At 54.1% G+C, this 27,315-nt stretch overlaps 1 protein-coding gene across 6 annotated transcripts; it reads left to right on the top strand.

Annotated features, from left to right (window-relative positions):
- The first annotated feature begins 2,174 nt into the window (after window positions 1-2,174).
- TNFRSF13C (TNF receptor superfamily member 13C) lies at window positions 2,175-21,944 on the top strand. Of its 6 annotated transcripts, none has more exons than XM_068940749.1 (6): window positions 2,175-2,356; window positions 6,570-9,239; window positions 9,380-9,452; window positions 14,694-14,885; window positions 15,399-15,743; window positions 18,594-21,944. In XM_068940749.1, the coding sequence occupies exons 4-6, from the start codon at window positions 14,744-14,746 to the stop codon at window positions 18,917-18,919; spliced, it is 813 nt and encodes a 270-aa protein (XP_068796850.1). In that variant the 5' UTR covers window positions 2,175-2,356; window positions 6,570-9,239; window positions 9,380-9,452; window positions 14,694-14,743; the 3' UTR covers window positions 18,920-21,944. The 6 variants fall into 6 exon arrangements, with proteins under 6 accessions (XP_068796850.1, XP_068796858.1, XP_068796862.1 ...); XM_068940757.1 differs by lacking the exon at window positions 9,380-9,452 and having other exon boundaries at window positions 6,570-9,032; window positions 9,140-9,239; XM_068940761.1 differs by lacking the exon at window positions 9,380-9,452 and having other exon boundaries at window positions 6,570-6,637; window positions 9,140-9,239.
- The last annotated feature ends 5,371 nt before the right edge of the window (window positions 21,945-27,315 follow it).

Consider the following 27,315-nt stretch of genomic DNA (forward strand, 5'->3'; position numbering starts at 1 on the left):
GCTATTGTGGTTTGACCCACAGGTTTTTGCCTTCAGCCCAGGCACGTGAAGAAAGTTTTATATCCTCAACCTGCTAGCTGAGCTGCTTGTGGAGGTGCTCTATAAGTGATTTCAGCTCCAATCAGCATGGTTAGTGTTAGTTGTTTATTATAGCTCTTTGCTAGCCCAGGTTTTGCAAGTGAAGGTTTTTGCTGGCTTAGCAACACCAGCAGTTAAATCAAACCAACTTTTAAGTGCGAAGAAGACACGCGATGCGCTCAGTCTATACTATCAGGGGAGAGAGAGTCTTTTTACTGATATGGGGCCTATAGTAGAAGATCTTTCTGGCCTGGAACAAAGATCAGAGATAAATCTAGCTCTGGAGACTTGCCTGTCCTCCAAACCTTGAAACTGGTGGTAGAGATTTTGATTCAAGGCCACCTGTAATATTTGCTTTTGGGCCTGATTGAGGCTGGAAGCTTGCCAAGATCTGTAGTTAGAGCTGGAGGCTCTGCTTGCCAAGATCTGTAGTTAGAAGGGCCTGGTTGCACTGTGCCAGGTCAGTCAGGACACTCAGCAGCTGTGGTCCTGTAGGAGCTGCTTGGTAGCTTGTATCTTGACAGCTGTCCACAGCAGAAGTGGTGGATGAGAAGCGATTTTTGTGTGCCCTGCTGCCCCAAGCTGACCTGGGTTACAGAGACACCCGGGAGAGGTATCTGGTCTACTGCGGGCCTCCTTCCTCATAAAGGACATAAAGGAAAGGGAGAAGTGTTCTGCTGACTCTTATTCTCTGGAGTTCTTAACTTGTGCTGTTGATTCTGCAAGAGCACTGGGCTTTGCTCTGGCCAGATTCCAGCTGTTCTGTCTCCTTTCAGCTGGCCCAGTTCCCCTGGCAGTTTCTCCTGCGTACTGAGTATTCTTCACTTCCTATCCTAAGCTGGTGTGCAGTTTTGCTGTAGGCTGTTGAACAACTGCCACTTTCCATTCAGTGACCAGCTGTCCTTCACTGGTGGGGAAAAGTGGTTTATATGCAAGAGAAAGCAATAGCTGGCACGGCCCAGAGCTGGAAGCCTGAAATGCTGGGCCTGTTTTGCCCTGTGGTTGATTTCTTGCATGAGTCTGGGCCTGTGTGTTGAAGTTCTCTGTGCCTTGCTTACACTGTGTAAAATAAGAACCACCTTTTCCTGAGCGAGTGTGATAAGAATGAATTGACACTGCTACCATGTTTTGGGGCCCTTTGGGTTACAAGTCAAGAACTGGCTGGAAACACTCAGAAGAAACAGTTTGCTCCTGTTTAGTAAAGCTTGATTTTTGCCAGAATTCTGGGTGAAGACAAAGGAGTGTTTGACAGGAGCCTGCCAGCCAAACGGCTTCTGTGATCGGCAGTGTTTCATGCCGTTTACCCCCCTGACTGCGCAGCAGGCAGCTGGGGAGGCTGCCTGAAACTGTGCTCCCTTCCTTCTTGGAGGGCATTTCAATGTGGTTGAGTTTTGTTCTGACCTGTAACAAAATCGCCTTCTGAATACTGAAATTCCCTGCACAATAGCTTAATCCTTGGATTGGCTTGGGGGAGGAGGGGACCAAAGTCTCTGGATGTTTCTCATTGTTAAATATTAATACAGTGCTTAGATGCTAGGCAGGATGGTAACCCCTCGGGTTGGCTCTACGCAGAAGAGGCAGTCTTGGCTGTGAAGAACTGGTTCGCTAGAGAAGTTGGACGCAAGGGAACTCAGAAGTGATGTGTCTTGCTTAGACTCCTCAGCATGAGTGGTACGGGCTCCTGGCCCAATGCCGGGCCACACTTGCCTTGCCACAGGCTTCATTTGGAGGGGCTGATACATGCCACAATGCTGAGATCCCTTCTCTCCCTCTAGTTTATCATGTCAAGGGTGTTGCAAAGAGGCTGTTTTGTGTGCAGGGCATTCTGGCATGGTAGCGTCCGTCAAGAAACGAAGTCTGTGAGGAGTCAGGAAAGACGCTGCGCCTGTCCCTCAGCTCCCCTGCCTTGCTATGTCCTTTGCTCAGGGAAGTCAGCGATGTGTGAAAGAGAGCCCATATTTTACATACGCACAGGCTGCCTCCCCACCGCTGGGCACAGGTGCAGCTGTGGGCTTGGTGCAAGAGCCCCCGGGGCTCTGCACGTCACAGGAAGAAGCACTGAGGTGGGGTGAGGACAAAAACAAAGACAGAGAAGCCACCCCCCCCCCCTTGGGAAACCTGGCCCCAGCCCCAATGCACAGGGGCTGCTGTGTCTTTCTAGCCTTCAGATACTGCTGCCGTTGCCTTCTCTGCACTACAACAAGCTGTGCCAGGACCAGCTGAAGCAACCGCTCTTTCTAGAGTGGTTTCCAGGCGGGAGCAAAGCACAGGCACAATGGTGAGCACTAAAAAGGCCTAAAAAGCCCACGTAGAGTTGAACATGCTAAAGAGGCTCTTCCTATTTTTTGGCAATAGAGCATTTTGCTTTTCTGTTTTTCCACTGAAGCTCCTGTCCCACAGCGTGCCCATCCTGCAGTGAAAGGGGTAACAGTGCTGTGCTGTGGAGGACCGTGACGTAGTGTTAGAATGGCTTGCTGAAGCCTTGGTAGTCGGCAGTGTCGTGGAGGTTGGGTTGGTCTAATGCGTGGGTGTTTACTGAAGTTCAGTGATCTTTGAGACGCTATCAGTACCTGCACTGGTTGGCTTAAAATTGTCCTTAACCTGTCTGTGCTGGCTGCTTGCCTATATTTGACAGCAGTGTTGACGTTCTCCAAGTGTGCACGTACACATTAATTTTTTTCCCTTGCTGTGTTCCCTTTTCTAACTCTTCCAGAGTTAACAAACGTGAAGGCAGAGCCGCGTTCAGCTCAGCTCTCTATGTAACGACCTGTAGCTCTTGCTGCAGGAGAGCACTTCTCTTCAAAGCAATGTACCAGCATCAACTAATTAATCCTCAAGCCCCACTGTGGGCCCGAGAGGTGACTCAGTGCTGTATGTTGTTACGCTAAGCAGCAGAGAATCAAAGGTGTTGGAGCTGGGGAAGCCCTGGGACAGAGCAGCGTCTCAGCCGTTTCTGCGTGCAAGCACGTCTTGGGCTTGTAAAGATGAGGTCTGAGCATGCTGTTCTCCAGGGCTCTGTCCAGGCCCATTTTAAGCAATACAGAGAAAGGATAAAAGCTCTGTTACCTTAGAGACTGGGCCAGAGTTGCCTTCACCTCGCTTTGCAGGGAGTGTTTTTATTATCCAGTTTTTCTTTCGATCTTTTCCATCTTGTTGCTCCTTCGGTACGACGTGATTTGGCCACTCTGAGCAATGCTCCTTCATACCTCTGCAGCATCCCGGCTGAGCTGAATGACAAATGTGTGTATTTGGGTAAAAGGCAGGGGATGGGGAGGCTTAGGCACTGTGAAAAGGGAGCTGCCTTAGTGGCTTCTGTCCTTTTTAGGCTTCGCGATACCCAGCAAGTCCCATGCCAGCTCAGTGGCACAGCCCTGAAGAAGTGCAGACAAAACCAACACCTGGCCCTGGACTATCCTGGCATCCTCATGCCACTGTGTCTGAGCTGCTCCTGGGGAAACGAAGGAGAGTTGCTTGTGTGCAGATGTTGCATAAGAGTGACCTAGTTTGAGCACAAGTTTGTGGGCTGGATAGAGTTTGCCCAGTCCACCGGGAAGAGTAACCCCCTCCAGTGTGAGGGTTGCTGCATTAAGCCGTCTGCTCTGTATTATGAAGGAGATCAAATGTGAAGCTTGTGCTTTTTTTTTAATCAGCCTGTGAACCTGGCTCTACCTCTTGCCTGAGTTACACTTGGAATATCACCTGCCCAAGTCCGCTCTGTGTGCATCGAACTGTGGTTTGGCTTAGTTCAGCCACTGCATGGGGCTAATATGTAGTGATGGTGCCCTATAAATTATATAGTAAGTATGTTCACCATCTGTTCTGTACTGAATGCTGAGTGTGATTGAGAGCTTCCCCTCTGCTTCCCAAAGCTCAGCTCTGTTACTAGGCTAAAATGTGTGTGGATCTTCTTTAAGTGGTTCTGATTTAATCAGGTAAAGAAGAAATTTTTAACGAGGCTGCAGTGTTCCCTACCCCCAAAGTGAGAATTGAAACATAGGCCAGCATCATATTACTATGAGGAAATGAGTAAAAAGTGAGTCTGATTTGATGCTAATTAGGATTTAAATGTAGTGAATATTGATTGCGATGGTCACATCAAAGAATCAAAATAGGTGCAATGCAAAAAGCAAAGGAAACCCCGGAGTGATTCATATGAGAAGGGGGAAATAGAGTTTGAGGGGGACTAAATTGCTCTGCTACCCAAGAGCAGAGAGGATTTGAATCTGATTATCCTCATTAAATGTCTCTTTAAAGTATCATCGAGCAAAATGAATGGTCCAGGGGAAACCTTGCAGGCATGGTGTCTGTAGTTAACTAGGACTGGAAATCCCTGGTGATATCTAGCTTAAAGGCAAGATCATTAGGGGGTTACAAAGCTATATCTGCCCTCATCCTGTAGTGTGTGTTTTAGGTCGGATGATGGGAGAAGTTACGTTGCTGCATGGTCTCTTACCAGCCTGCTGCGTCCTATGCTGGTCGAGCCCCTGCGTTACTAGAGCTGGCACTGACAGCAACGCCGGAGAAGTGCACCTTCTCCATGAGGGACTTGTACACCCGGGGCTGAGGACAGGAGGCCAGTGAACCATGCAAACTGGCCCAGAAATATTCCTTGGGGCCAAACTCTCCATCCAAACTCTCAGAGTAGAAGGAAGGAGAGAAGGAAAAATCTGATGCCACAAGGACTGGTGTTTGCACTGGTGTCCTAGCCCCTCACCCATTTTATCACCTCGTCCTTATCTAGTCATGGACTGAGCCAACTGATAGTGACTGCGTTGCTGCCTCTTATTCTGCTCCAGCCGATCTCCCTGGTGGGCTTGCTGAGGACAGGACCAGCTATGACCCTGTATGAACACACTCACTGAATTGGAAAAAGGGATCTGCTGCTTTGTAGAGGGGTGTTTGCAGTACCATCTTGCTCCCCAGCATGTCCTTTCTTGCAGCAACCTATACTAGTCTGGCTGCTCCATTTTTTCCGCCGGACCCTTTAAAGTCCCAAAGGTTCAGAAGTCAATGGGGCTGTGCTCGTTATTGAGAGAGCCCCTACAAGCTGTGGAAAGGACTGTCTTTTTGAAAGGGAATCAACCAATTTCATGCAGTCTTGGAGGACAGGAGGAAGGAGCATGGCTCAGGGCTGCTGGCGTTCCCTGTCCACCTTCCCAGCTCTCTGCATCTGCAGCGTTTCGTCCTCCCCTCTCTCATTTTCCTCACCTAATACATCACTCCCCTGTTGCTTTCCTTCTGCTTTGGAAGCATAGCTGGAGGCATCGTGCCCAGGTGCTGGCCAGGAGAGAAGGGGCATGGGCCAAATTTGCAAGCCGATGCTCTGCTACATCACATCCTTAATGAGGCTATCGAAATTCCTTAAGTTATCTTGCATTCAGGCCTGGTGCAAATGAAATCAGTCTGGCCCTTTTGCACCAGGCCAGTACCTAAAGGTTCAGGCAAGCCCAAGACCCATTAGTAGGTGCTGTTAAAGGCAGAGATGAGGCCACAGGCTAACGCAATGCTGAAAACGCTGGGCTGCGTTGAGGTGCTTCAGCTGGAGGAGGAGGAGAGGAGAGGAAAGGCTGTCAGCTGGAGCCTTGCAGTTGACTGTAATGTGGTGACAAGCTCCCCGCTGGAGGCAGGCGGACGGCTGCGGGGCCTGTTGCAGCGCAGCGGAAACTCGCTTCTTTGCTTCTCATCCTGAATTGGTGCTTTGCTCATGTCCAAACACGTGCGACTCATTCCTTTCGCAATATTACAGTCCCTGTCGATGCTCCAGGGCTGAAACCAGCTTGAGTTTGGCATCTGACTGTCCAAACAGCCTACAGTCAAAATCACTGTGCTATACTGCCTCAACAACTTGCAGGGCATCATCCAGCTTTAAAAAAATGAAAAAATCAGAGCTCTCCAGGGTGCAGGCACTTGGCAGGGGAGGGCAGAGATAGGGTGGGGGGTAAGGGAGGCTGTCCCTGACACCTACCCAGACTATCCAGGCCTGGTTTGGTGGGAGGCTGCAATGCAGCGTGATGCACCATGCTAACAAGAAAAACGTATCAGCTGCAAAAACAATCGCAGTGACCCACTTCCAGCTGATCTGGAGCAGTGGTTTGTACTGGAACACACAAAGGCTCACGTTGCTGTTGCTTCTGCTTAGGTGCCATTGTAATTTTGCAGGTGCCACAGGAATATATTTATATTTTTTGGTATGTTTTGTTCCCCATTTGAGCCTTACTTCAGCAGGTTATCTAGGTATGTTGCTAGTTTTGAGCACCTTTTCCAGGATGGCTCCCGCAGTCAAAGTGAATTATATGCTGAAGAGCATAGCCGTGTAGTGGCCATGCTGGGATTGTGCTGCAGTTGCAAGTGCGGTGTCTGAGCGTTATTTGTTTATTGGGAAGGAGGGTGGTTATACTGCAGACAGCAGAGTAAACTGCAGCAAATCAGTGCTTTGGGCAAACATCACTCCTGTTTTGGAATAGTTTGCAAGCACCTTCATGTTTTCTCAGGTTGACTTGTCATTCAAATACACTCACCAAGCCATTCATGTGAATGAGCCAGAGCCTGCCACTCTCCTGTAAGTAGTTCGTTATAACCACTTACTATGCAAAATTCAATCTGGGCTGGTTAGTTTAGTTTTGACTTCCAGGCTGACCAAACCATCTTTCCATCCCTTGCTGCTGGAGCAAGTTGCAAAGGGCTCAGAGGGAAACAGCCCCTTGACTTCAGCTGGCTCTGGCTCTGGCACGCTGTGTCCTGGAGGCCTCTGTGTCCTGAGAGAGCAGCAACAGGCGTCAGCAGTGCTTAGCGCTGGCCAAGTCGCGCCGTGGAAAGGCAAATGCCGCCCAGCTGGTTCAAAGCTGCTTTCAGCCTCACGTTCCAGTGAGATTTCTGCCCTCATGTAAACACAGTTGAACTAGCTGAACCCACCTAGCCAGGTGGTTGTAGCGCGACAGCGCATCGCCCTCAGTGATTTGGTTGTGTTTGGGTGCTGGTGGTGCTGCCCGCTCCCAGGGCACAGAAAAGCTCCCCAGCCGGCCCCAGCGAAGCCTCAGCGGCAGCTAGCACTCCCCACCCACGCTGCTGGAGGAGGACAGCATGAACTCCTGCCTGTCCCCCTGTGGGGATGGGGGTGGCAATCTGTCACAGCAAGAACTAGGAGAGGGACCTGCTCATGGTTTGCCCTTAGACATGTTTGGGTGGAACAACTGCTCGCAGCACAGCGCGGTGCTGGCCCTGTTCATAAGGCATCGCTCACTGTGAGATCCCAGGTACCTGCAGTGTCTGGCTGCCTGAGCCTTGCCAGGAGAGTCCCAACACCCTCTCCTGAAAGAGGGGCAGGGGTGGCCAGAAACACCAGGGAAATATCTCTGCGTGCCCCCCAATGCCTACTCCTGGGGAGGTTCAGCAAGAGCTGAGACACCCCCGAGCTGCATCAGGGTGCAGGAATTTCCGCTCAGACCTCAGTGCCTCTGTGGCCGGAGGGGGCTCTCGAGGCAGAAGAAGGGAACTGGCAGAGGGGGACCTGAGCGCAGGTCGCTGACCCTCTATCCTCCCTCTGCAGTGCTCTTCAAAGGGCAACCCACTGTAGAAGTCAAATCTGAGGGCTTAGCATCACCCTGGGGAGGTCCAAGTCTGTCCATTGCTTGTAGAGGGAGCTAAGGACTCCTGCTAGTTTTTCCTTAGCCTCATTTGCAAGCAAAACTGTTGGGGAGCATAAACGAGAGGGGAGGAGGTGGGTGATGTTCAGGACAGCAGGTGCCACCAGGACACTGCTCCATGCTGAATTCCCAGTGCTGGTGGCCGAGTCGTGTCACAGAAATCGTAGAGAAGCAGAGCACGTGCAGAGGGGTCTGGTTGTCAGGGCTATGGTAAACCTCGTTGCATGTTTCTCAAAGCCTTCGGTTTCCTGCCTGTTCTTAAAAGCTTCCTGGGCTGTATTCTTGAGCCTGCCTGGGTTTTAGGAGGAGAGCAAAGCCAGCAAACATGGAGGGCTTTGCCATACTGGGGCATTGCCGTGAACCCTTCCTGCTGCTGGGGCTGGCTTTGGGAAGGAGCTCCAGCAGGCCTGGGAGCGAGACGCCACCCGCACCTTGGCGTTGGTGCCCGCCAAAGCCCTCCAGCAACCGGCACACCCAGACACGGGAGAAGACGTTGGTCTGTGCCAAAGCGATCCTGGAGGGATCAATGCGTCTGATCAGAAGTTTGTCCTGAGGTAAATAGGTCTATTATATATACACCTTGCAGCTTGTGAAATCAGGATAAGCCCTTGGGTTTCCGGTGCAAATACCCATGTACACAAGCACAACGTGAACTTTCGGTGGATATTTTTTGATGCAGGCAGTTCTGCAAGCGTGTGTGTGAGTCACTTCACCCACCCACTGATATCAAAGGAAGTGCTCGCCTGAGTCCAGTTACTCATGTGTGTAAACATTTACAGGATGAGGTCCTTCATTCACGGCTCCCATGATGGGTCTCGCTGCCTGCACCGCTTGCTAGGCTTTTTGTGGGGATCATACGTGGTAAGGAGCAATCAGCCGAAGCCGACTCTCTTGGTGCCTGGTTGGAGCGAACAGTGGTGGAAATTGAAAGAGCTCTCTGGCTCTAGTATCAAGACATACTTTTTAAATAGCTCTTTTGATGTTTTTGCTGTTTTATTTGTTTAATAAAACCACTTAGTTAGCTGGACTGCCAAGCTGCTGGGGCTTTCGTTTCTCTGCAGAGAAGATAAGAGAAGCACATTTCCTTATCCAGTGAGTCATTTCTTCTGCTCTTTAATTATGCATTTATGCTATTATCAAGCATATTCAGCTCTTAGATACAAACACTTCATAACCAGTAACTAGTTACCAGCCCTTAATGCTCCAGAAAAAGATCAATTGCTCTTAAAAAGGACAGAGAGACAAATATGTGGGAGAAAAAAGGGGAAAAGGAGATGCATGGAGCCATGTGAGGAGCCCTGGGTCACACTGGTAAGTCATTACATTTGTGAGTGCTTCAGTGAAAATTAGCAGTGATTTTCTCCATGAATATATGTTATCGTGTGTGAATTCAGAGATCATTTTCTTTCTCTTTTCAGGAGGAAGCAGGCAGGCTGGGAAAGAAGCATGGGCTGGTTAGAAGAACTGTAGAGAGGCTGAAGGTGACAGAAGAGGACTCAGAAGATAGGGGAGAATAGGGTAGGAGCAGTCATCGCAATCAGGCAACAGCATCCTCCCGCATAATAGGACCTCTGAGCAATTCATTAGTGGGAAGACGTCAAGACTGTTGTCCCAGCGCTCCCAGTCATGCATTCACAGCTTTGTTTTTTTCCCTCCAGATACCTAAACAGGAGCTGTCAGGTGCTCAACTTTATTGAAAATCTGACCCTCACTGTCAAAATCAAGATTTAGGTACCTTAATTTGGGTCTTCCCCAGTGTATAAATTTGGCTTGAGTGGTCACAGAGTTAATCTGTAAGTGCAGTACAGCAAGATGCCAGGACTCCTCATTTTTCTCCCCTGTTAACCCAACGAGGCAGGAGAGAAGAGCGAGGGAAAGCTGAGGAAGGGAAAGGAGAGGGGAAGGGTGACAGCGCTGGAGGGGGAACTGCGGGACTGGGGGGCCAGGAAGTCACTGAAGGAGGACTGATGCTGGGGAAGCCCAAAGGGGCTGCTCATCAGGGAGGGCAAGAGGGGGATGACGGCAGCAAAGTGTCCCCCTTGGGAAAAAGAGACCAGCAGGCAGGACTAAAACGAGGCAAAAGAAACAGCAAAGCTGTTTGGCCGGTGAGGTATTTCCAGAGCAGGTTTCCTGATGAAGCCTTGGCCACCCTGTGAGTGTCCTCGGACTCTGTGCCTGGCCCCAGCCCTGCCAGTACCATGGGAGTGTGGTGGCTATGGGAGGACTGGTGCTTGCATTACATGAGGAAAGACTGCTGTCTGTCAGTCCTGCTGCCAGGGGGCTGGGCAGGACGCTCGGGCAGTGCGTGCAGGCATGTGCATGCATGTACATGTGTGCACACCAGGTGGGTTTGGGCCTGCAGGAGATGGGAGCCTCTCCTGGGCTGCACCACACCAAGCAAAGCCGGGAGAGGAGCCTTGGTGGCAGGCAGCATCCAGAAAGGGATCAGCTAAATGTGAGGAACTCGTGGCTGGGCATTAACACAGCCAGCTTACAAGTCATGTTTTGTCCCATTTAGGGACATGTGTTTTACTCCTGCTGGCCACACTGTGAGCTGAGGGAGTTACAAAAGCTGCTGCCAAGCGTGGCATAAACTCTGGCAGGCCCAGCGCAGGCGCCTTGCTTTCGTGACAGCTTGCAGACGTTCTCGATAGATTTGGGAGCAAATGAAGAGCCAGGTGACAGGGAAGCAGCGCAGCCATGAGGTTAGTTAGTGGAGAGGAGCCAGCAGAGCAATCAGGTGGGAGGCAGGAGGGCGTCCCAGGGAGCAGGAAGGGAGCACGGCTGCCAGAGCAGGACCAGCCACCAGCAGCCCCAGAAAGGGAAGGACCCGAGTTATTTTGGTTTGTTTGTTTAACCAGAGCTTGTGAATGACAAAAACAGGGTATATCATCTGAACTGGTGATGTAGAAAAGACCTCTAGAAACTGAAAAAGGCCTTCCCTTTGATTGACCACATCCTAGTAGAAAGGTAATGTTTATGCACATGTACACCTCCCATACATGCTCTATCTGCAAGGCATGACTATGTCCAGCCAGCCTACATCCACATAGCACTTCATCAGCCATCCCAGCTGCTCTTTGCAGAGCAGGAATGAGGCAGAGTACTCCAAAACTCTTGTTCTGACACTTTTACATGTTCAGGCTGCTCTTCTGCATCCCCAGGCGCTTGCACCTGCACACACACCACCTTCTCACGCTCCCTGCTGTGCACCCTGGAAGCAGGAGAGTGTCTTGCCTGCTTTGTAAAGGGCTGTAGCAAATCCTCCAGGCTGATGCCATTGCTGTGAGCATCCTACAATACAAGATGCTTTCTGTTTCCTAGTTCTTACCATTAAGTCTCTGTGAGCTGCCTGACGGGGACAGCGAGTGCTCCGGGGTGCCCTTTCCTCCTCAGGGCTCTCTGCTGCAATGCTCAGATGTGGACTGGAAGGAGCCTGGGCTTTTTTATTGCTCCCTCACCTCCCCTGGCTGTTGGGCATGGTTGTGCGATGCTGCTCTTTATCACATTCCCCACCAAGTGCTGTGCCATGTCACCAGCGCTGCTCTCCCAGTGCTTTCTGCTGCTGGAAGCACCCACCTCCTGCTCACTTAGCTGTTCCACAGTCCAGCTCCTCACCTGGGACATGCAGAAGACAGGGAGCCCGGGCAAGCTGGGTAAGGGGAAACATCCTTGCATTGAGCCCAGCACCCCCAAAGCAGGAAGAGCCACGCAAGATCCCTGATGCACATCGCTGGGCTAAGCTGAGGCTCCTTGCCAACAACTAGACATGAGTTGCTTTTGGCTCACATGCATTCCCACTGTCGGATAAGAGCACTGTGGCACATTAACTCCCACCAGAAGAACCTGTTTGGAGCCGACCACAGGACACCCCGCCCAGATATCTGAGATTTCTTCACCAGCCACAGGAAGTGAGGAAAGGCCCATTTGTGGGATGATGCAAGGAGGACTGCACCGAGCAGTGATAACATGCTCTAGGAGAAATTTGGCTCCATCCTCCCTGCCTTTCCCTCCTCTCTTTCATCTCTTAAGCATTGGATTTGCTGGACAACTGTGCCTTTAGTGTGAAACAGCTGTCCAGAAATAAAGTGCTGGAAGGAAAGAAAGCTTTTGGCTGGAGAGGATTTGATGCACTAAGACCCAGAGACTGAAGCACTGAAATATCTTATTCCTCATGTAAGCCAGGCACCTCTGAGGTACTGGCCCTAAATTCATGAACCGAAGTCATTAGTGGGGAATCTGTCGTGAGTTTTGAACCTCTCAGCCCCATCTCAACCAGAAGGGCATGGCTGGGTTTTACTGCTTTATAGAGATCAGGGACTGGAAGAATAGTTTTTGCTGTAGGTGCAGGATGCACCCGCTCTAGCAGAGCTGTGGGAAACAAGACATAAAAAATCAAGATTCAGACAAATAGGTGCTCCACTGCAAAGGGGGAAAGCTGCTGCACCTGCAGATTACCTGCAAAGAGAGCCGAAAACAGCCTGTTCAATGCAAACAACGAGCTGGAGGGTGCTGAGTTCACCATGTTCCCCAGCCCTTGTGGCTTCGATGCTCCGAGCTGCACTGAGAGAGGGAAGTGTTTGGTGTGCCTGAGCTCATTCAGAGAGTTTTCATTTGACTAGCGCTTAGGTGGAATAACAGAGTCACAAGGACAGAAACCGCAGCAGGGCTCCCACAGTGCTCCTTGGGAGGAGAGAGCAAAGGCTGGTTTGGTATGGTGATCCATGCCAGCAAAATGCATCTGGGAGAACAGTAGAAATCGAGAAAGCAGCCGAGCAAGGAGAGTTCCAAAACCAAAGTGTGTGTGCCTGTGCGTGTGCGTGTAAGAGGGTGAGAGGGAGATTAGGTACCTCAAGTGAAAAAGGAAGTGAAATTGCATTAGGTGGGGAACTGGTGGACAGTGACTGAGGCCGGATTTTGGTCTTGACTTTCACTCGCTTGGACTCCTCCAGCCCCCGGAGCACTTTGGGGACGGCCAAGGTCCCAGCAGGGGCTGAGCTGGAGCCAGGCCATGGCTGGCCCTCACTGGAGGGGGACTCCAGCCTCACAGCCTGCCTCCTGATGGGGCCGGCTAGCGGGTGTCAGGAAGGAGGATGAGAGAGAAAGCAAGCGTACAGTGATGCACTACCTGTGGAGCTTATAGCATTTTTGAAATAGAAGCAAAGAGCCCAACTAGCTTTGGATGAGGAATCAAATCCTGGAGGAGGGGAGAGCAGAGGTCAGGGTGGAAAGACGGTAGCTGGGCCAGGGGCAGCCAGCAGGGTTGATGAAATGACCCACTCGCTGAATCCTTTATAGCAGAAGGTGGCATGGTTTGATGTAGCTTGGCAGGGGACAGCGTGACAGGTAGACAAAATGCGTAGCTTGAAACAGCGGGGCCCTAAATGTGCAGGACAAGCTGCCCAAAATGCTGTGGCTGCTCCTGCGCTGCCCTGGAATGAGCCACCCTCTGTTGCTCTCAGACGAGCTCGATCGCCCAGTGAGGATATGTAGTACTCCTCTAAGCCAGAGTATCCCATGGCCTTTCTCACCCTCCCCTTCCAGCTTCAGTTCATGGCAGTGACTGGAAGGGACTTTGCTAGAAAGAGCTTGAAGGCAGTAGCCTTGCAAGGATGGGACTCCAGCAATAACGGAGAATTAGGATTCTGTTGAACGTGGTAGGTCTCCTGTGCTGCTTCCTTCACTGAGAGCAGGCCAACAACAGAGTGGCTGGGTCCCTTTTTTTTCCTATGGGATGCAGGAAAAGGGACATGAGATTTGTTTAGTAAAGATGAAGAAGAGCCACCTGCAGCTCTGAAATGAATTGTTTATCCACTCCAGACCTCAGGCATCAGCTGCAGGCTTTGACCTATGGGTATCAGTGGTAGGAAACCTTTTCTGTCCACTATTAGGAACACCTAGGACCCTTAAAAGGTGTATTTAGTACCCTTCCAGCGTGTGGGAACTGGACATCCATGGTGGGACCTGCTTTCCCCATGCCCCAGGCAGTTACTTGCAGCAGAGCCAGTTCATGATCCCTTGAGGTGCAGGACATGGTGCCAGGGGCCTGAAAGACCTGGTCTAGGTTGGAGATATAGAGGGTCTACAGAGCAAGCAGCTCAGCTCTTTTGGGTCGGTCCTGGAGCAAGCCAGGGTCTCTGAGTCTGTACTCAATGCAGTGAGCAAAGGCAGTGCTGAAGGCTGATTTCTATCCCATTCCCTGAACAAACAAGACATTGTCCATCATTGACCATGGATTACAAACAACAGATATTTCACCAAAGGGATTGACAAATATCCTGATCCCAGAGTCTAAGGTAGATTTCAGCACAAGTAAAGTCTACCCGGTCAGCCCCTGCAAACAGCTCACTAGGAGAGCGGTGCCATGACACGAGCAGCCAGCCTGGCCCAGGTTGGCCCAGCTGTGCTGAGATCACAACCAGGATGTGTCTCAAGAGCAGTGGGAATCTCTAAAAGAGGAAACCTAAGAGCCTCTGCAGTTTTTTTTCCACAGGTCATTTTCTGCATTTTATACCCAGGCTGGATCCGTGGCCCTGGGACAGGGGCTTCTAGAAGACTTGGGCAAGGGAAAGTCACTTACAGGCACTGGAAAAAGCTGACGGGGCTTTCACAGGCAGGGGCGCAGGCCAAGAGGATATGGACAGTCTGGGGCTGGGTGCAGGCTATGAGGATGACAAACGGGCGGGCTGGAGAAGAGTGAGGGCTGAGGGGGTGACATCGGCAGGTGGGAGGGAGGTGCGGGCTTAACCCAGGGGGCTGCATAGCTGGGGATGGCCAGAGGCTGCAGGGATTTTAGACACGCATTTTGGGGGGTGGGGGTAGCTTGAGAGCGCATCGCATGGGCAGCCAGGGGTAGGGCTTCAGCGCTCGCTCTCCTCCTCCTGATGAAGATCCGCCCCGGGGAAAGCGCAGAGATCACAAACCCCAAGGGAGAAGACGCGGCTTGACAGACTGTATCTCCCTCTGCCACAGGCCCCAGGGCTTTGCGATTTCACACTTGGGCGGCCCCTCTCTACAGTGCCATGCAGGAAGACAGTTCTCGAGCTCACTCAATCATGTCGTCGGGAAAAGCAGACGCCAGCACCTCCTGTCTCCCTTCCCAGTGCTTCGACCCCCTGATCAGGTCATGTGTGGAATGCTCCAAGTTGTACAAGGACAATACAAGTAAGAGGATGAAAGCGGCTGGGTCCCAAGTGCACCAGGGCTGGGTGGTGGGCAAAGGGGGCTGGAGTGCACCCGTGGGTTGCAGGGGAGGTTGGATCGGCAGGTAGAGGGGAGAGGACCTTCTCCTGCAGAGGAGAAGGAGATGGTAAGGAAGGAAGAAGAGCCTCCTTCTGCCTGGAGCAAGAGGAGAAGGGGATGGTGGGGGAGAGGAGAGCCAGCCCCAGCTAGGGTAGAGGAGTGCGGGGAGAGGAGGGCCGATCGAACCTGGAGAGGGGGTCCCAGCATGCCCCACTGGCAGGGAAGAGTGTGGGAACAGTGGGAGGCCCCATCTCCCACCAGTCAGGAAAGATGGAGGAGGAGGTAAGGGTCTTGCAAGATGGGAAGGCTGTCCATTACGGGTGGCGGGCGGGCAGAGGTGAAGAGTCACGCTTTATGAAAACACTATGATTAAATCCCTGAGGCCGGCCTGTCCACAGACCGGTGGGTAACACTGCTGCCCTCCTTCCCTCACAGCAGCTGTCCCCCTCACAGAATCACAGAATCACAGAATGGTTGAGGTTGGAAGGGACCTCTGGAGAACATCCAGTCCAACCCCCCTGCTCAAGCAGGGTCACATTGCCCAGGACCCTGTCCTGACACTGCCGGTGTTTCCCTCCACGGCAGAGCCCGCCCATGCGGCGCCCACCTCAGCCCTGATACCTTCGCCCCCTTCGGCAGACCTGCCAGGCACACTCCTGATCTTTGTGGTCCCTGTGGTTGTGGGGCTCATCCTGGCTCTGGCTGCCATCTGGGGCTTCCTGGCCTGGAAAGTGGGGAGGCAGAGGAAGAAGAGGAAGAAGCCGGATGAGGAGTCCAAAGGTAGGAGATCTCTTGCGCTCTCTGTCACAGCACCCTGAGTCTCCCAGGGCAGAAGGGACTGTTCAGCACGGGCATACTCAGCTCCTCCAAGGCACGTGCTGGAGACCTGCCTGTGCTGGTTCCTCTGCCTGGAGGCAGCATGTTGTCCCCCTAGACATTCAGTCTGCCCTCACCACAGACCCCCGGGGCTCAACTCGGCTCCCCCACACTGGGGTCTGGTGCCATTGGAGATGTCCCAGGGTGTCCTGCCTGGCCTCCAGCTGCGGTTGTCTCACTCGTTGGTTCTGGGCCAGCTCACCTAGCAGATTTGTAGATGCCCAAAGGTGTTTCAGACGACACTAGACAAACCTGTTTGGGCAACTCAGTGGAGCCCTAAGTGACAGTCTCCCACGTCCCTTGATAATCCCTTCTAACAGCTAATTCCCATCACCTCTTTCCAGCGTAAGCTCTGCTAAATTCTTCCTCCATCTTCTGGATCTCGTTTTGCCTTTGCTTGCTTTAAGCACCCACTGGCATTGGATCTCCCCTCCATGCGGAGATACTTAAAGAGCGTGAGGAAGCAGCCTTTAAGCTTCCCTTCCCTAAACCAAGTCAGGCACCTTAAGCCTGCCTGTAGTGATGAGGTTCCTAGTGCTCTGGGCCAGAGGAAGCAGAGTTAAATACCATGTAGCTTTTGCTCACCACCCTACCACTTCAGGGCAGCATTTTCAAATTTCCATGAAAACCAAGAAGGGAGCAAAAGTCAGAGCGTGGATATTTCCAAAGCAGCCTCAACCTGGCTTCAGGAGTGTGCATGAAATTTTAAGAATGAAAATATATATGCCACTCATTTTCTATCTTTTCATGTGGATACTTTAGAGAGTGAATCTCTCCCCTGGTAGGTGGAGGGCAATGCACAAAACACAGCCATGCGCAGGTCGAAAAGTTTGGTGTTTGAGGACAGCTGGGAACAGCTGGGAATGGCTCCAGAGAGCATCCCCTAAGAGCCTGCATGACTCAGGAAGGAAGGGGAGCCTCTCTGTAGGAAAGACCAAAAGACCCAAAGACCTCAACAGTGTCTGGGTCAGACCCCATCAGTGAGGGCCTACAGTGTCTAGCACCCCACAGGGTTGTCCCCAAAGGCCTCAGCGACAGACCCCGCTCAATATGCTGCTGGTGCTGAAGCTGCAAGGAGGGATGTAGCTGTGGTGGCACCTCCATATTCAGCCTCTTGCACGTCCTCCTGCACCCGCGTGGTGCCAGCTAGCTCCGAGCGCCCCACCTCCCGCCTTCCGCACGTGGCAGAGGGGTCACGCCAGGCTCGGCGTGGCCCAAAAATGCCCTCAGCATCAGACTCTGTGCAAAACGCAGCTGGAGGCCAGTCTCTTTCTAACAGTATAGCAAGGACGGCCCTGCCCATCCTTTTTCTGGACATACTGTCTTCTCTTAAAAAAACTAGATATTGCACACATATATATTTATTTCCCCTTGCCCTCGTTCTAGCCTCCTCTCCACCCAGCTGAGCACGGGCTGGGAGCAGTGGCCAAAAAGCCACAGCCCAGGGGTGAGGGGATGGGCCCCGGCCTTTCTGAGGAGGCATTTCAGGTGGCGAGCGGCCACCAAGCAGGAGCTTGGCCTCCTGCGCGGCCACCTGCCAAGCCGGGGGGGGGACGGAGGCCGAGGCTGGGCTGTCACCAGGGACTCCCCTGACCCGGCAACGTGTCCCCCGTGGCCGGCGCCCCGGCCGGCTGCCTGACGGTGCCCGCAGGCGGGTGAGGCCAGCGGCCGGGTTGGTGCCTCCATGACGGCCAGGCTTGGCCCATCCCGGCCGCGTGGGGCGGCAGCCCGAGCTCAGGGCAGCCGTCGCCTTCCCCGGGAGGACCTCGGCACTGACTCAGCCCCACGCTTTCTTCTCGGAAAGGTCTTGCTTGGCTTCACCCCCCGCTCCCCCGCGCTGCGGGGCCGGGACCCGCCGCCGCCGAGGCCTCCCTGGTGGGACACCGGCGCCCGCCCTTGCCCCGCCGACCAGGCGGGCTGGGGGCCGGGGGCGGCCTTGGCGGTCGCGCTTCGCGCTCCCCCGGCCAGGCGGCCGCGGCTCTCCCTCACAGCGGCGGTGCCGGCGCTATGACTAAGAGGGGGAGATTTGTTACCTGGGGCCTTTCCGCTGCAAGGCGGCGCGCGGGGCTAAACTTAGCGAGGCTGCGACAGCGAGCGCTGACGCAAACGCTCGGGAAAAATACCAAGAACGAAAGAGGCGAAAGAAATCCAGCGGCAAGAAAGGGTTGGCAGTTGCTGGCCGCAATAACGAACGGCTAAGGGGCCTCGAGCGTGGGTCCGCCCCACTGGCTGTTGTTCCCCCGACGCGCAGCCTTTACTCAGTCCCCCCCCCGGCCGAGGCTCAGCCGCTGCAAGCACACCTCTTCGATTCGTGAGGTGTAAAAAGTTTCTCTAGGAGATTTCAGGGCCAAAGTTTCAAGCCAGCAGCACGCGTGTGCGCTTCAAGCGTGTAAACAAGTCTATTTTTAAGTCAGAGGCGGTCAGAAGACAGCGAGACGAAAAGGGACGCGCTGCTAGCTAGCTGCGCCGCTGGTACTATTTCATGAAAAGGCTTTAAGTGCAAGTGCAAATTTCTACATTTCCCCGTTACTATTTGGGGAAAAAGAGTAATAATACATAGGGCTGCAGAAAAAAAGGTTTTTTTTGTTCCCAGAAGAAGGGGTGCTGTGAAAACCGTGCGGGTCTCTTCTGCTCTGCCACAGCCCCCATGTCCACCCCATGTGCCCCCATGGATGCGTTTGTCCCCCAGCACCCGGTGCCTTGCCTTGCTCTACTTCCCAGGCCCAATAACCCCATTTGCTTGTCCTCTCTCAGAAAGCCTGGACAACGCCGACTCCTCGTCAAGCCCGGTCCAGCAGGACCCCACTGCGCTGGCAGCAGACGATGATCTTGCTTTGGCCAAGTGCCCACATGTCAACGGAGCGCCGAAGGTGGCTGGGCCGCCCGGAAAAGACGCAGCAAAGCAGAGGTTGTGCTGCCAAAGCAATACCGTCGGCGACATCATTCTGCTCTCTGCCATGTCCCCCTGCCTCGAGGAGTGCAACCACTGCTTCCCACTGCCGGCTACGGAGCTGGGGGCCACTGCCCTGGTCACCACCAAAACCACCCAGAAGACCTGCATCAATGAGGAGATACCATGAAAGCTGGGGGAGCAGGGCTGGAGCTCTCTGGCTTCTCCCTGCAAACACCAAGACTCCTTCCCTTGGGTGGATAAAGTGTTGCGTGGAAGTGAGTTGAAATCAGAACTAGGTTTTGCCTTGAGCGAGATCAGCCTTCTAGGATCGTTGCCTTTTCTACTTTCCCATTTGTGCGGAGTCCCAAATAAACCGGTAGTCACTGGAGGAAGTCTGTCGATCATGTGGAGTTACGCTGAGCCAATAGCTGCCGTGGCTGTGCTGTCTGGAGGAGGCAGAGAAGAAGTGACCGGTGAGGAAGGAGGATTGCTGGGGGCTGCTGTGCCATTCACAAGGCTGCAGTGTTGCGGGCATGGGTGAACTGGAGAGCCAGGGTGGGTCTGTTGATGGATGGGGGATTCCTAGGGGCAGGGGGCTGAAAGGAGGGGAAAAAGAGAGTTATGTTAGGGCCAAATCCCATACCATTGACCTTAGCTACTGACCTCAATAAAATGAGGCTCGTGATCATATGGAGCAAGCCTCATCCAGCATCTGCTCTGTTCGCAGTCCTGCCTTCTCCTGTCTTCTGCTTGTCGTAATATCCAGGTCTCTCCTCCCTCCGGACGCCCTCACTCTGTGGCAAGTGTCTATTGGCTGCCGCGAGGCACGGCAGTCATGGGAAACCCCCTCAGCAGCTGGATAGCCAGGAGACTAAAAGCAAGTTTATCTTCCCAAGCAAGGAGTGAGGAGAGGAAGAGGGGGAAAATCTCTCTTTGCTCTGACCTACAAGCACTTAAGTCAGAGAGGACCTGAGGCAGGCAATGGAGGCTGCTGGTCTGCAGGAGCACTGGCTGTATGAGCTTGTCATGATGGCCTGAGACAACCATCACTTTTGCTCACAGTCGTTGCAAAAATACTGTGTGTCACTTGTGATGACAGGACTCACAGTGATGGATGTTTCCATGCTGCATAAAACCAGGCAGGGAATGATGTGAGCGTAGGAAGGATCACTTAATTTATGTGAGTGTCTTTAAGGGCTTGCTTGTGTGTGAGAATCGACCAGCAGTGCTGGCCCAGGACATGTCCTCTCTGCAGATGTTCTAGTTCACATATGGGCACACACAGAAGTGGCTTTATTGTGCAGGAAGCACTCTACTTTGAAAATGAAGCCATTAGTCCAGAATGCACTCACTTTTTTTCTGCTGCACTATCTACATAAGGGAATTTTGCCAGTGTAGTTAAATGGCATTGGAACAGCTGTAGCAGAACTGTTGTTCCAGAATAATTATAGCAACCAATTCTCCTGTGTAAATAAAGCCCAGGAAACGGGGCTTCGGTGAGAAATCCTGCTGGCCCTGATGGGGGTGATTAGAAAAGTAGAAGTGCCTGAGGCATTTTATTTGCATAAAGTACCATCCCAGCAGCAGTCCCAGTGAACTCTTCCATCAGAAAGGTGGCTTCCTTGCCTCAGAGGTAAGGAATGCAGAGCAGATGTAGCCAAGCAAGGAGAGAGAGCTCTACGACAGAGGCTCCTGTCTTGCTAGTGACTGATTTCCAGCTTTGTTCTAGATTCGCCACCAGTTCAAGCACCTGACCTCACTGTTAATGAATGTCTGGACCTCACTGTCAAAGGATGTCCAGTCATTAGGGCTGGAGTCAAAGGCAGACCCTGGCTAGAGTGCTCTCCTCAGAAACTGGAGGACTTTACCGTGCTCACCCAGTGGAGCACTCAGGTCCACAGCTCTTTGTAGGACTGATCTGTGACACCCGGTGCAAGGGAGTGTCCCTCTGACAACAGGAAGATGCCTCTCTCCAAAGGTATGTTAGCCCAAGCCTTAGCTCTCTTTGGAGCTCAAGGACCACTTATATTAATGGGTGATGTCTCCCTCCTCTCCCCTGCCATGGATGCTGGAGCTGGTTTCACCATGTTAATCCAATAAGGTGAACCCCAGAAGCTGCCACAGGGCACAGAGGCCCCCCCTCTTCACCACAACTCATCTCTCTGACCTCCTCATGGCCATCCTAAATGCACTGACTGAGGTGCACCTCAATCTGGCTAATGTTTAACATGGTTCAAGATGTGAGGGGGAGCCTGGTCCCAGTCTCATTGCCTTATGGCTGGGGGTGTTGCAGGGGCCAGTCCAAGTGCCCAGCAACCTTTTCTTGGAGCTTCAGACTTGAACATCTGGCTTAGCTCAGTCGAGAGGATTTGTGGAGGCTCCAGCGTCTGGTTCCCCAGCAATCCTCTTGTTACTCCGCAACAGCCACAGCAGCTCTCTGACAGCAACCATGGCCTACTGCAGAAGAGAAGTCATCTCAGCACAAATCAGGAGTCTCTTCATCTCTGTGCTCCGCACTCAGCTGTTCATAGCGCCTTCTAGCAAGCTTTGCACATCTGGTTTGGGGAAAATAGTTTTGAAATGAACCAAGGCCAGTCCCGGGGGACATTCTGGCATTTGGAAGAAAGACTGCTCATGAGAGGCAGCAAACGGGAGCAGGACTGTAATGCATTTCTTTTCCGTTTCCTGCCTGGTAACTGCTATGGCTGAGAGCTGTGGATGCAGTGCGCATCCCTGAATGGGGTGAAGATCTGAAAACAAAACTCCCAAAGTATGCCCTGTCTAAAAATCCTGTTGAAAAAGACCCTCTTTCTGCTAAGGTAAGGGCTTCTGCTCTTATTTTTTCTAAAGCTTCAGCGATATGTCTTCTTTATGGGACTCTGGGCATCTGCAGTTCACAAAAGCAGCGTTCCGATCCACATTGGGTTCTTCAGCTAGCAAACATCCCTCATATCCCTCTGTCCATTATGGCATGCAGGAGTTTCCCCATGGTCTTGCCTGCCTGGCTTAGTCAAGCGTGGTGAGGGTAATCCTCCCCTCCTCCATGGCCTCCTTGCCTGACTGGTTGGGAAACATTTGTCTCATGTTGCAGTTCTTTTTGTACACGCTTCTCGTTCCTTATTTACAGCACATAGGGCTGTCCATTTTGTCTGGGAAAGGAAACAAATATCATTGTAGAAATTAAAAAATAAAGTGTAAATCCATGACTCTTCTCTTCTGACTCTCAGGAGTTTATGCAGGGATGCGCCTAGTCTTTCCTTTGGCTGGCATCAGGGTTCTCCGGTGTGGCAGCCTGGCCGAGTACGGCAAGGGCATGAGCTGCAGAGGCTTCGCCTGCACAGGCTTCACAGACGCGTCCTGTTCGCATGGCTTCCTGCTTGGCCGAGACAGCTCCAGTTGGGGGGGAAGAGTGCCCTTGCCTTGCCTTGCAGTGTCTAGCCCAAGGGTGGCAGGTGAGGGAAAAGCCCACTGCTGCTCAGTGGGAGCAGAGGGTGCAAAGAGAGACCCTGTCTGGGAGAAAACAGCACAAGAGACCCCTTGTTTCACTGTATATGGGACATGTCTCCCCAGAGAAGGAGGCTGGTGTCACTGCTGGCTGCGGGGGCTTGGCTGGAGGAACAGTTGGAGGACGCCAGGCTCCTCCAGCCAACTCTGAAGCAGAGTGGAGAGAGATGAAAGAGGAAAAGTTTCCAGGCCAGCAGCTCTGGTCAAACACGTTTATTTTGTGTCCAATTAGTCCCACAAAACCCCTCAAAAAATCCAGAGGCCAGGCCAGTATCAGTCTTTCCTGGGTTGGGGCTATAGGCCAGCGGCTTCTGCAAGCCCTTTAGGCTCTTGCTTTTCAGAGCCCTAAAAATCAGCCTCCATCCACAAACTCCCAACCCCACCACTGCAATCTGGCCTGCCTGTCCATCTTCCCTCACTCCCCATGCCCGCTGGCCACAGTCATCACGGCAAAACACGGCAGCAGAGGATGGGCAGGCCTGCAAGAAGCCCAAACTCCCAGGCTACCTCTCCCGCTACTTTAGCCTCCCCAGTAGCTATGGACCCTCCTGAGGGCCTCGATCTTATTTGGGATGGGGATGATGATGGGGACCCGGGTGAGGGGTGGGGAGGGTGTTGCCTGTTGATTCTCCTCACTGCCCTCTTTGACTTTCCACAGCAGTTTCTCACTTCCCCATGTTGGGCAGGAGCTGTGCTTCCTCCCCAGCTGAGCGGCCCTTCACCACGGCATGTACAAATGCCTAGAAAGGCTAGCGAGGTCGGGGCTTCACCCAGCCAGAGTGGCACGGGCTTTCGGAGAGAACGGGGGAAAGTCAGTGGAAACCCCAGCACAGGTTGAAAGGAGCTGGGACTAAAACCCTCCCCACTGTAAAACCATCTCCGACATATTAATAGTGTGGCTGAGAGCTGCTCTCCCTCTTGCGTGCAGCCTGCGACCATGGCTCCCAAAGACGCGCCATGAAGCACTTGCAGATGTGGGAGCCCCATGGAGAGGGGAGGGGACCCCACGGCATGATCCGTGGCCCTCTGTCCTGCAGGAGGGCAGTCAGAGAGAGCCAGGAAGGAGGACTGGAGGTCTAAAGTTTCTACTGCAACCTTTTATTTGGTGTCACTGCTCCCGGAGATCGTGCTCGAGGTGACGGTAACTCCTGGCTGGAGCAAGGCTCCATGGCTGAGCTGCCTTCCTAGGCTAGGCAAGGACAGCTACCAGCTCCAAAGTTTAAAGCCACTGCACGGTTTTAGCTAGATTTCCTAAAGAAGCCATCTGTGCATTTATCTGCTCTCTCCCTAACTGTTTCAACCCCATCAGCTGATCATAAACCATGCGTGATGAAGACAGAGATCACAAAGGTATTTAAGTTCTTACAAACATCCCAACGATGTTAGTAGCTAGATGAAAGAGACCTTAGTGTCTGTAGAGAAGAGGAGATTTGGTTTCCATCCATTCCCAGGTCCAAGAGGCAGAAACCAGGTGGCCGGCAGCCTGTACCTGCTGGCCAGCCAGCACCAGCTGTAGTGTGCGCAGTGTCTCCCCAGCTGGATAAAGGGAGGCAGAGAGTGATGAAGAGCGTGTCCAGGTAAGGCATGGAGGGGATAGGAGACCTGGGCAGAGGGTGATGGGGCAGCTGGAGGAGGGGAGAGGCACCGGGGAGTCGTGAGACATGAGGGCATGGGACGCCAGTGAGCCACCCACCACCTCCCTGTGGCCACGTGGCCTTCAGACGAAAAAACTTGAGGTGCATCCTTCTGAAGGCTTTTTAACTTCCTGTCTCCTCAGCAGATTTATTCAATCTTTTTCATATAAGTAGCCCCCCCGACCTATCACTCTGTTGTGCACCCATCCCCGCAGCCTCCTTGCTCTCGGGGCTTTGCCCCCTTACCTTGCACTGCAACGTCAGACGCCCACACGCAGCACCTGGGCTTTGCAAGGCTCCATGACCCTGGTTCTTTCCTCAGTAGCATGGTGAGGCTGAGGGTCTTCCTCTGCAGCTGCCAGTCACGTCTGCTAAACCCTTCTCAAGCTCTTCGGCTTCCAAACTGCTTGGCCTTCCTCCGTCAGCCTCCCTACCTGGGACTCCTGTGGGCTCCTTCTCCCCTCGCTTTCTCCTCACTCAAGGATAGGAACTCCCTTGCCAATTCACCCACTGATTTCATCTCCTCATAGTTCACCTAAGAGCCCAGCTACACCAGCCCGAAGCACCCATGCAGAGCCCGTGCAGACCAGCGTTGCCTCACTATGGGCTTTCGGAAGTGCACGCAGGGTAGCCATGCTGCACCTGGCATTCGGTTGGAGAGGGAGGGTAAGGTGGGGACCATTTTATCCCTTGCACAAAGCCATGCCCTGACATCCATCTTCCAGCAAAGACCATAGGTATAGACTCCTCTCCTTGTGCTTGCTGTGTGCCTCACACTGGAGAAGACCTGGGTTTAGTGGCCACCCCATTGCCCGCTTGCAGGGCTTGGACCTCTTCCCTCCCAAACCGCTGTGGGCCGCGCTCTCCATGGGAGCATCCCAAACCACCCACTTACTGGTGTTAGCTGCACAGAGCTTTGCAGAGAGACCCACAGGAGACCCTGCAAGCCCGTGAGGACACCCATGGGAGACCATGGGGGAAGAAGAGAGGCCAGAGGTGCCTCAGGAGCCGGGGAACCTGCCACGAGGCAGCACTGACACTGCATGTGTGAGTGCATGGAGGAAGCACTGCAGTGGCACTGCATGGGAGGGTGAATATTGAAATGCAGCAGGGGTGCTGCACAGGGGCATGCAGGCTGGCAGCAAGCCCCTCTTTGGCCAGACAGAAGGTGATACCTGGGCCTGACCCATGTCTGCCCACAGAGCCCATCACCATAGTCTCAGGGCTGTCTAGGAAAAAGAGCTGCAGGCAGCTGGGCTGCATGTGCACCTGAGGGCAGGGCAGGCACCACGCGGTGGGGACGTGCTGGAGGCAGAGCAGAGCAGGACGCACCAAGTTCTTGCTCCTTCGCCCAGCTCTGTCTCCTGGCATCAGGCTCTCGCTCCCTGTCTGCCTCTAGCTATCTCTAAGGTGCCCATCATCTCGGCTTTCAGGCACCAAGCGGCATGTTTCTGCCCGTCTTTGGCCTGTCTCAACAGTGCCTCTGTGTCACTGTAATTGCAGCATTAGCCCTTATTCCCCAGGATTCCTGCAGTCCGTCGGTGATGGCAGCGTTGGTCATGCCAGCTCACGCCTCCCTTTCCCTTTGCCCTCTCCTCCCTCCAGCTTCTATTTAAAAAGAAATTAATTACCCTTGCTACCTGCAAAACTTCCCAACTTCAAATGGCCCTCGCCTGGTTTTGACCCGGTCCTAAACGGCTGAGAAGATGCTGCCTGGATCCATGTGCTGAGTCTGTGGGGGGGACACGGCTCTCCTGGTATCTCTCATCAGCATCCGTCCGTAATCACTACCCACTGCGTAATGACAGTAATTAGGAAGAGCGAAACTGCCTCAGGACTGGAAGCGCTGACAGAGTCAGGGGAGCCAGATGGTGTTCGCACTTAAGGAAAGATTAAAAAAAAAAAAAAACAAAAAAACATACTCCACTTAAATCAGCCTTCATCTCCTTTACTTAGTGTCAGCATCGCTTTGGTCCTACCCGGTGTCCAAAAGGATTTGGCAGGCTCTGCGGGTCAATACCCGGCGCGCATGGGAGGTGCGGAAACGCGCCGCCCCGCCAGGCCAGCGCCGACGGATGTCCCGCAGCTGAGCGATCCGCCGCCCCGGGACCGAGAGGGCTGCACCCTCCCCAAAACCCTTGCGGCCGGTCGGCGGCACGGAGGGAAGGAGGCAGCCAGGGCAGGACGGACGGGGCGCAGGCCGGCGGGGGACGGCCGGAGGCGAAGAAGGGGCTGCGAAGCCACAACCCTGCCCTCGGAAACAGCGCTATAAATACCTCCCCGTCCCCGCCAACCCACCTGCCCCTGCAAGATGCAAAGAGGGAGGCTCGGGGAGCGGGAGCCAGGGGCGGCGAGGCCCGCGCCGCGCTGGGGGAGGAACGGCGCTGTCAGCCCCCGAGCCGTAATTAAGAGGCGCCGTCGTTTGAGCCCCCGGCGGGGGGGCGGAGAGGGGGGGAACAACGGGCTGTCGCTTACCTAGTTATTACCGGGGAAGCGGCTGTCGGCAGCGATGGCACGGCACGTAACCGAGCCGGCCGCGCGCCCGCCGGGGCGGTCGTCGGGGGGGGGGGGGCAAAGAGCAACGGGGGGGGGTGCGTTGCGTTGTGGTTGCCCCCATTGCCAAGGGGGGTGGTGGGGGGGGGGGGCTTGCTTTTTTGGGAAGCCAAGGGAGGGGGATAGCGGTGCCAGGCCGGATGCCCCGCTGGGAGGTGGTTTCCTGGCTGTCTTGGCCCTCCCGGCGTGGCGGTTTGACGCCGGTGGGACCGTCTGGCTCCCGCTCCTGCTGGGGGGGGGGGGGCAACGTGCTCCCCGCTTCCCAAACCGCCCGGCCGCGCTCTGCGGGCGGCTTCCTGCGGGCGAGCCGAAACCGCGCGCAGGCAGGCTGCGGCCGGCCCGGCCCCGAGGCCGGCTTGCGGAAAGGGCTGGCCCCGTTCTCGGGACGCCGAGGGGACAGTCCCTCGGTTTCCCCGGGGCGGCCGTGCGCGGGGCCGCGGCGAGGCAGGGCTCCTGCCGAGCCGGGCCCCGGGGCGCAGCCGTCGGGCGGCGAGGAACAGGTTGAGGTGCTTTGCAGGCGAAGGGAAAAAACAAATTTGGGGGGGGGAGGGGGAACCAAAGCAAAGAGCCTCCAGTCAGGCAGGGAGCGGGACCCCGGCGACGGCAGGCAGCCGGGAGGAGGCGATCCCTGCTGCCCAGCCTGTGCCTGTCTCGCCGGATTGCTAAATCCCTTCAAACCCTTGAAACCGCGCGGCCGGGGCAGCCAGGCGGGGAGGGGGGCTGCGCGCTGTCTCGTCCACACCTGCACCTCCCGCCCCCGGCGGCGGCCCCCACCACCCCGGCCGCTCTCAGGGTCGGGCCGGGTCGTTCCCGTGTCCCCCGGTGCGGGGGACCATGGCCCGGGCTCTGCAGGCCGTCGGTGACCCGGCATCCCGGGGCCTCCGCTCGCTTC

Source organism: Struthio camelus, chromosome 1 (genome assembly GCF_040807025.1).
Source record: "Struthio camelus isolate bStrCam1 chromosome 1, bStrCam1.hap1, whole genome shotgun sequence".
Lineage (NCBI taxonomy): Eukaryota > Metazoa > Chordata > Aves > Struthioniformes > Struthionidae > Struthio > Struthio camelus.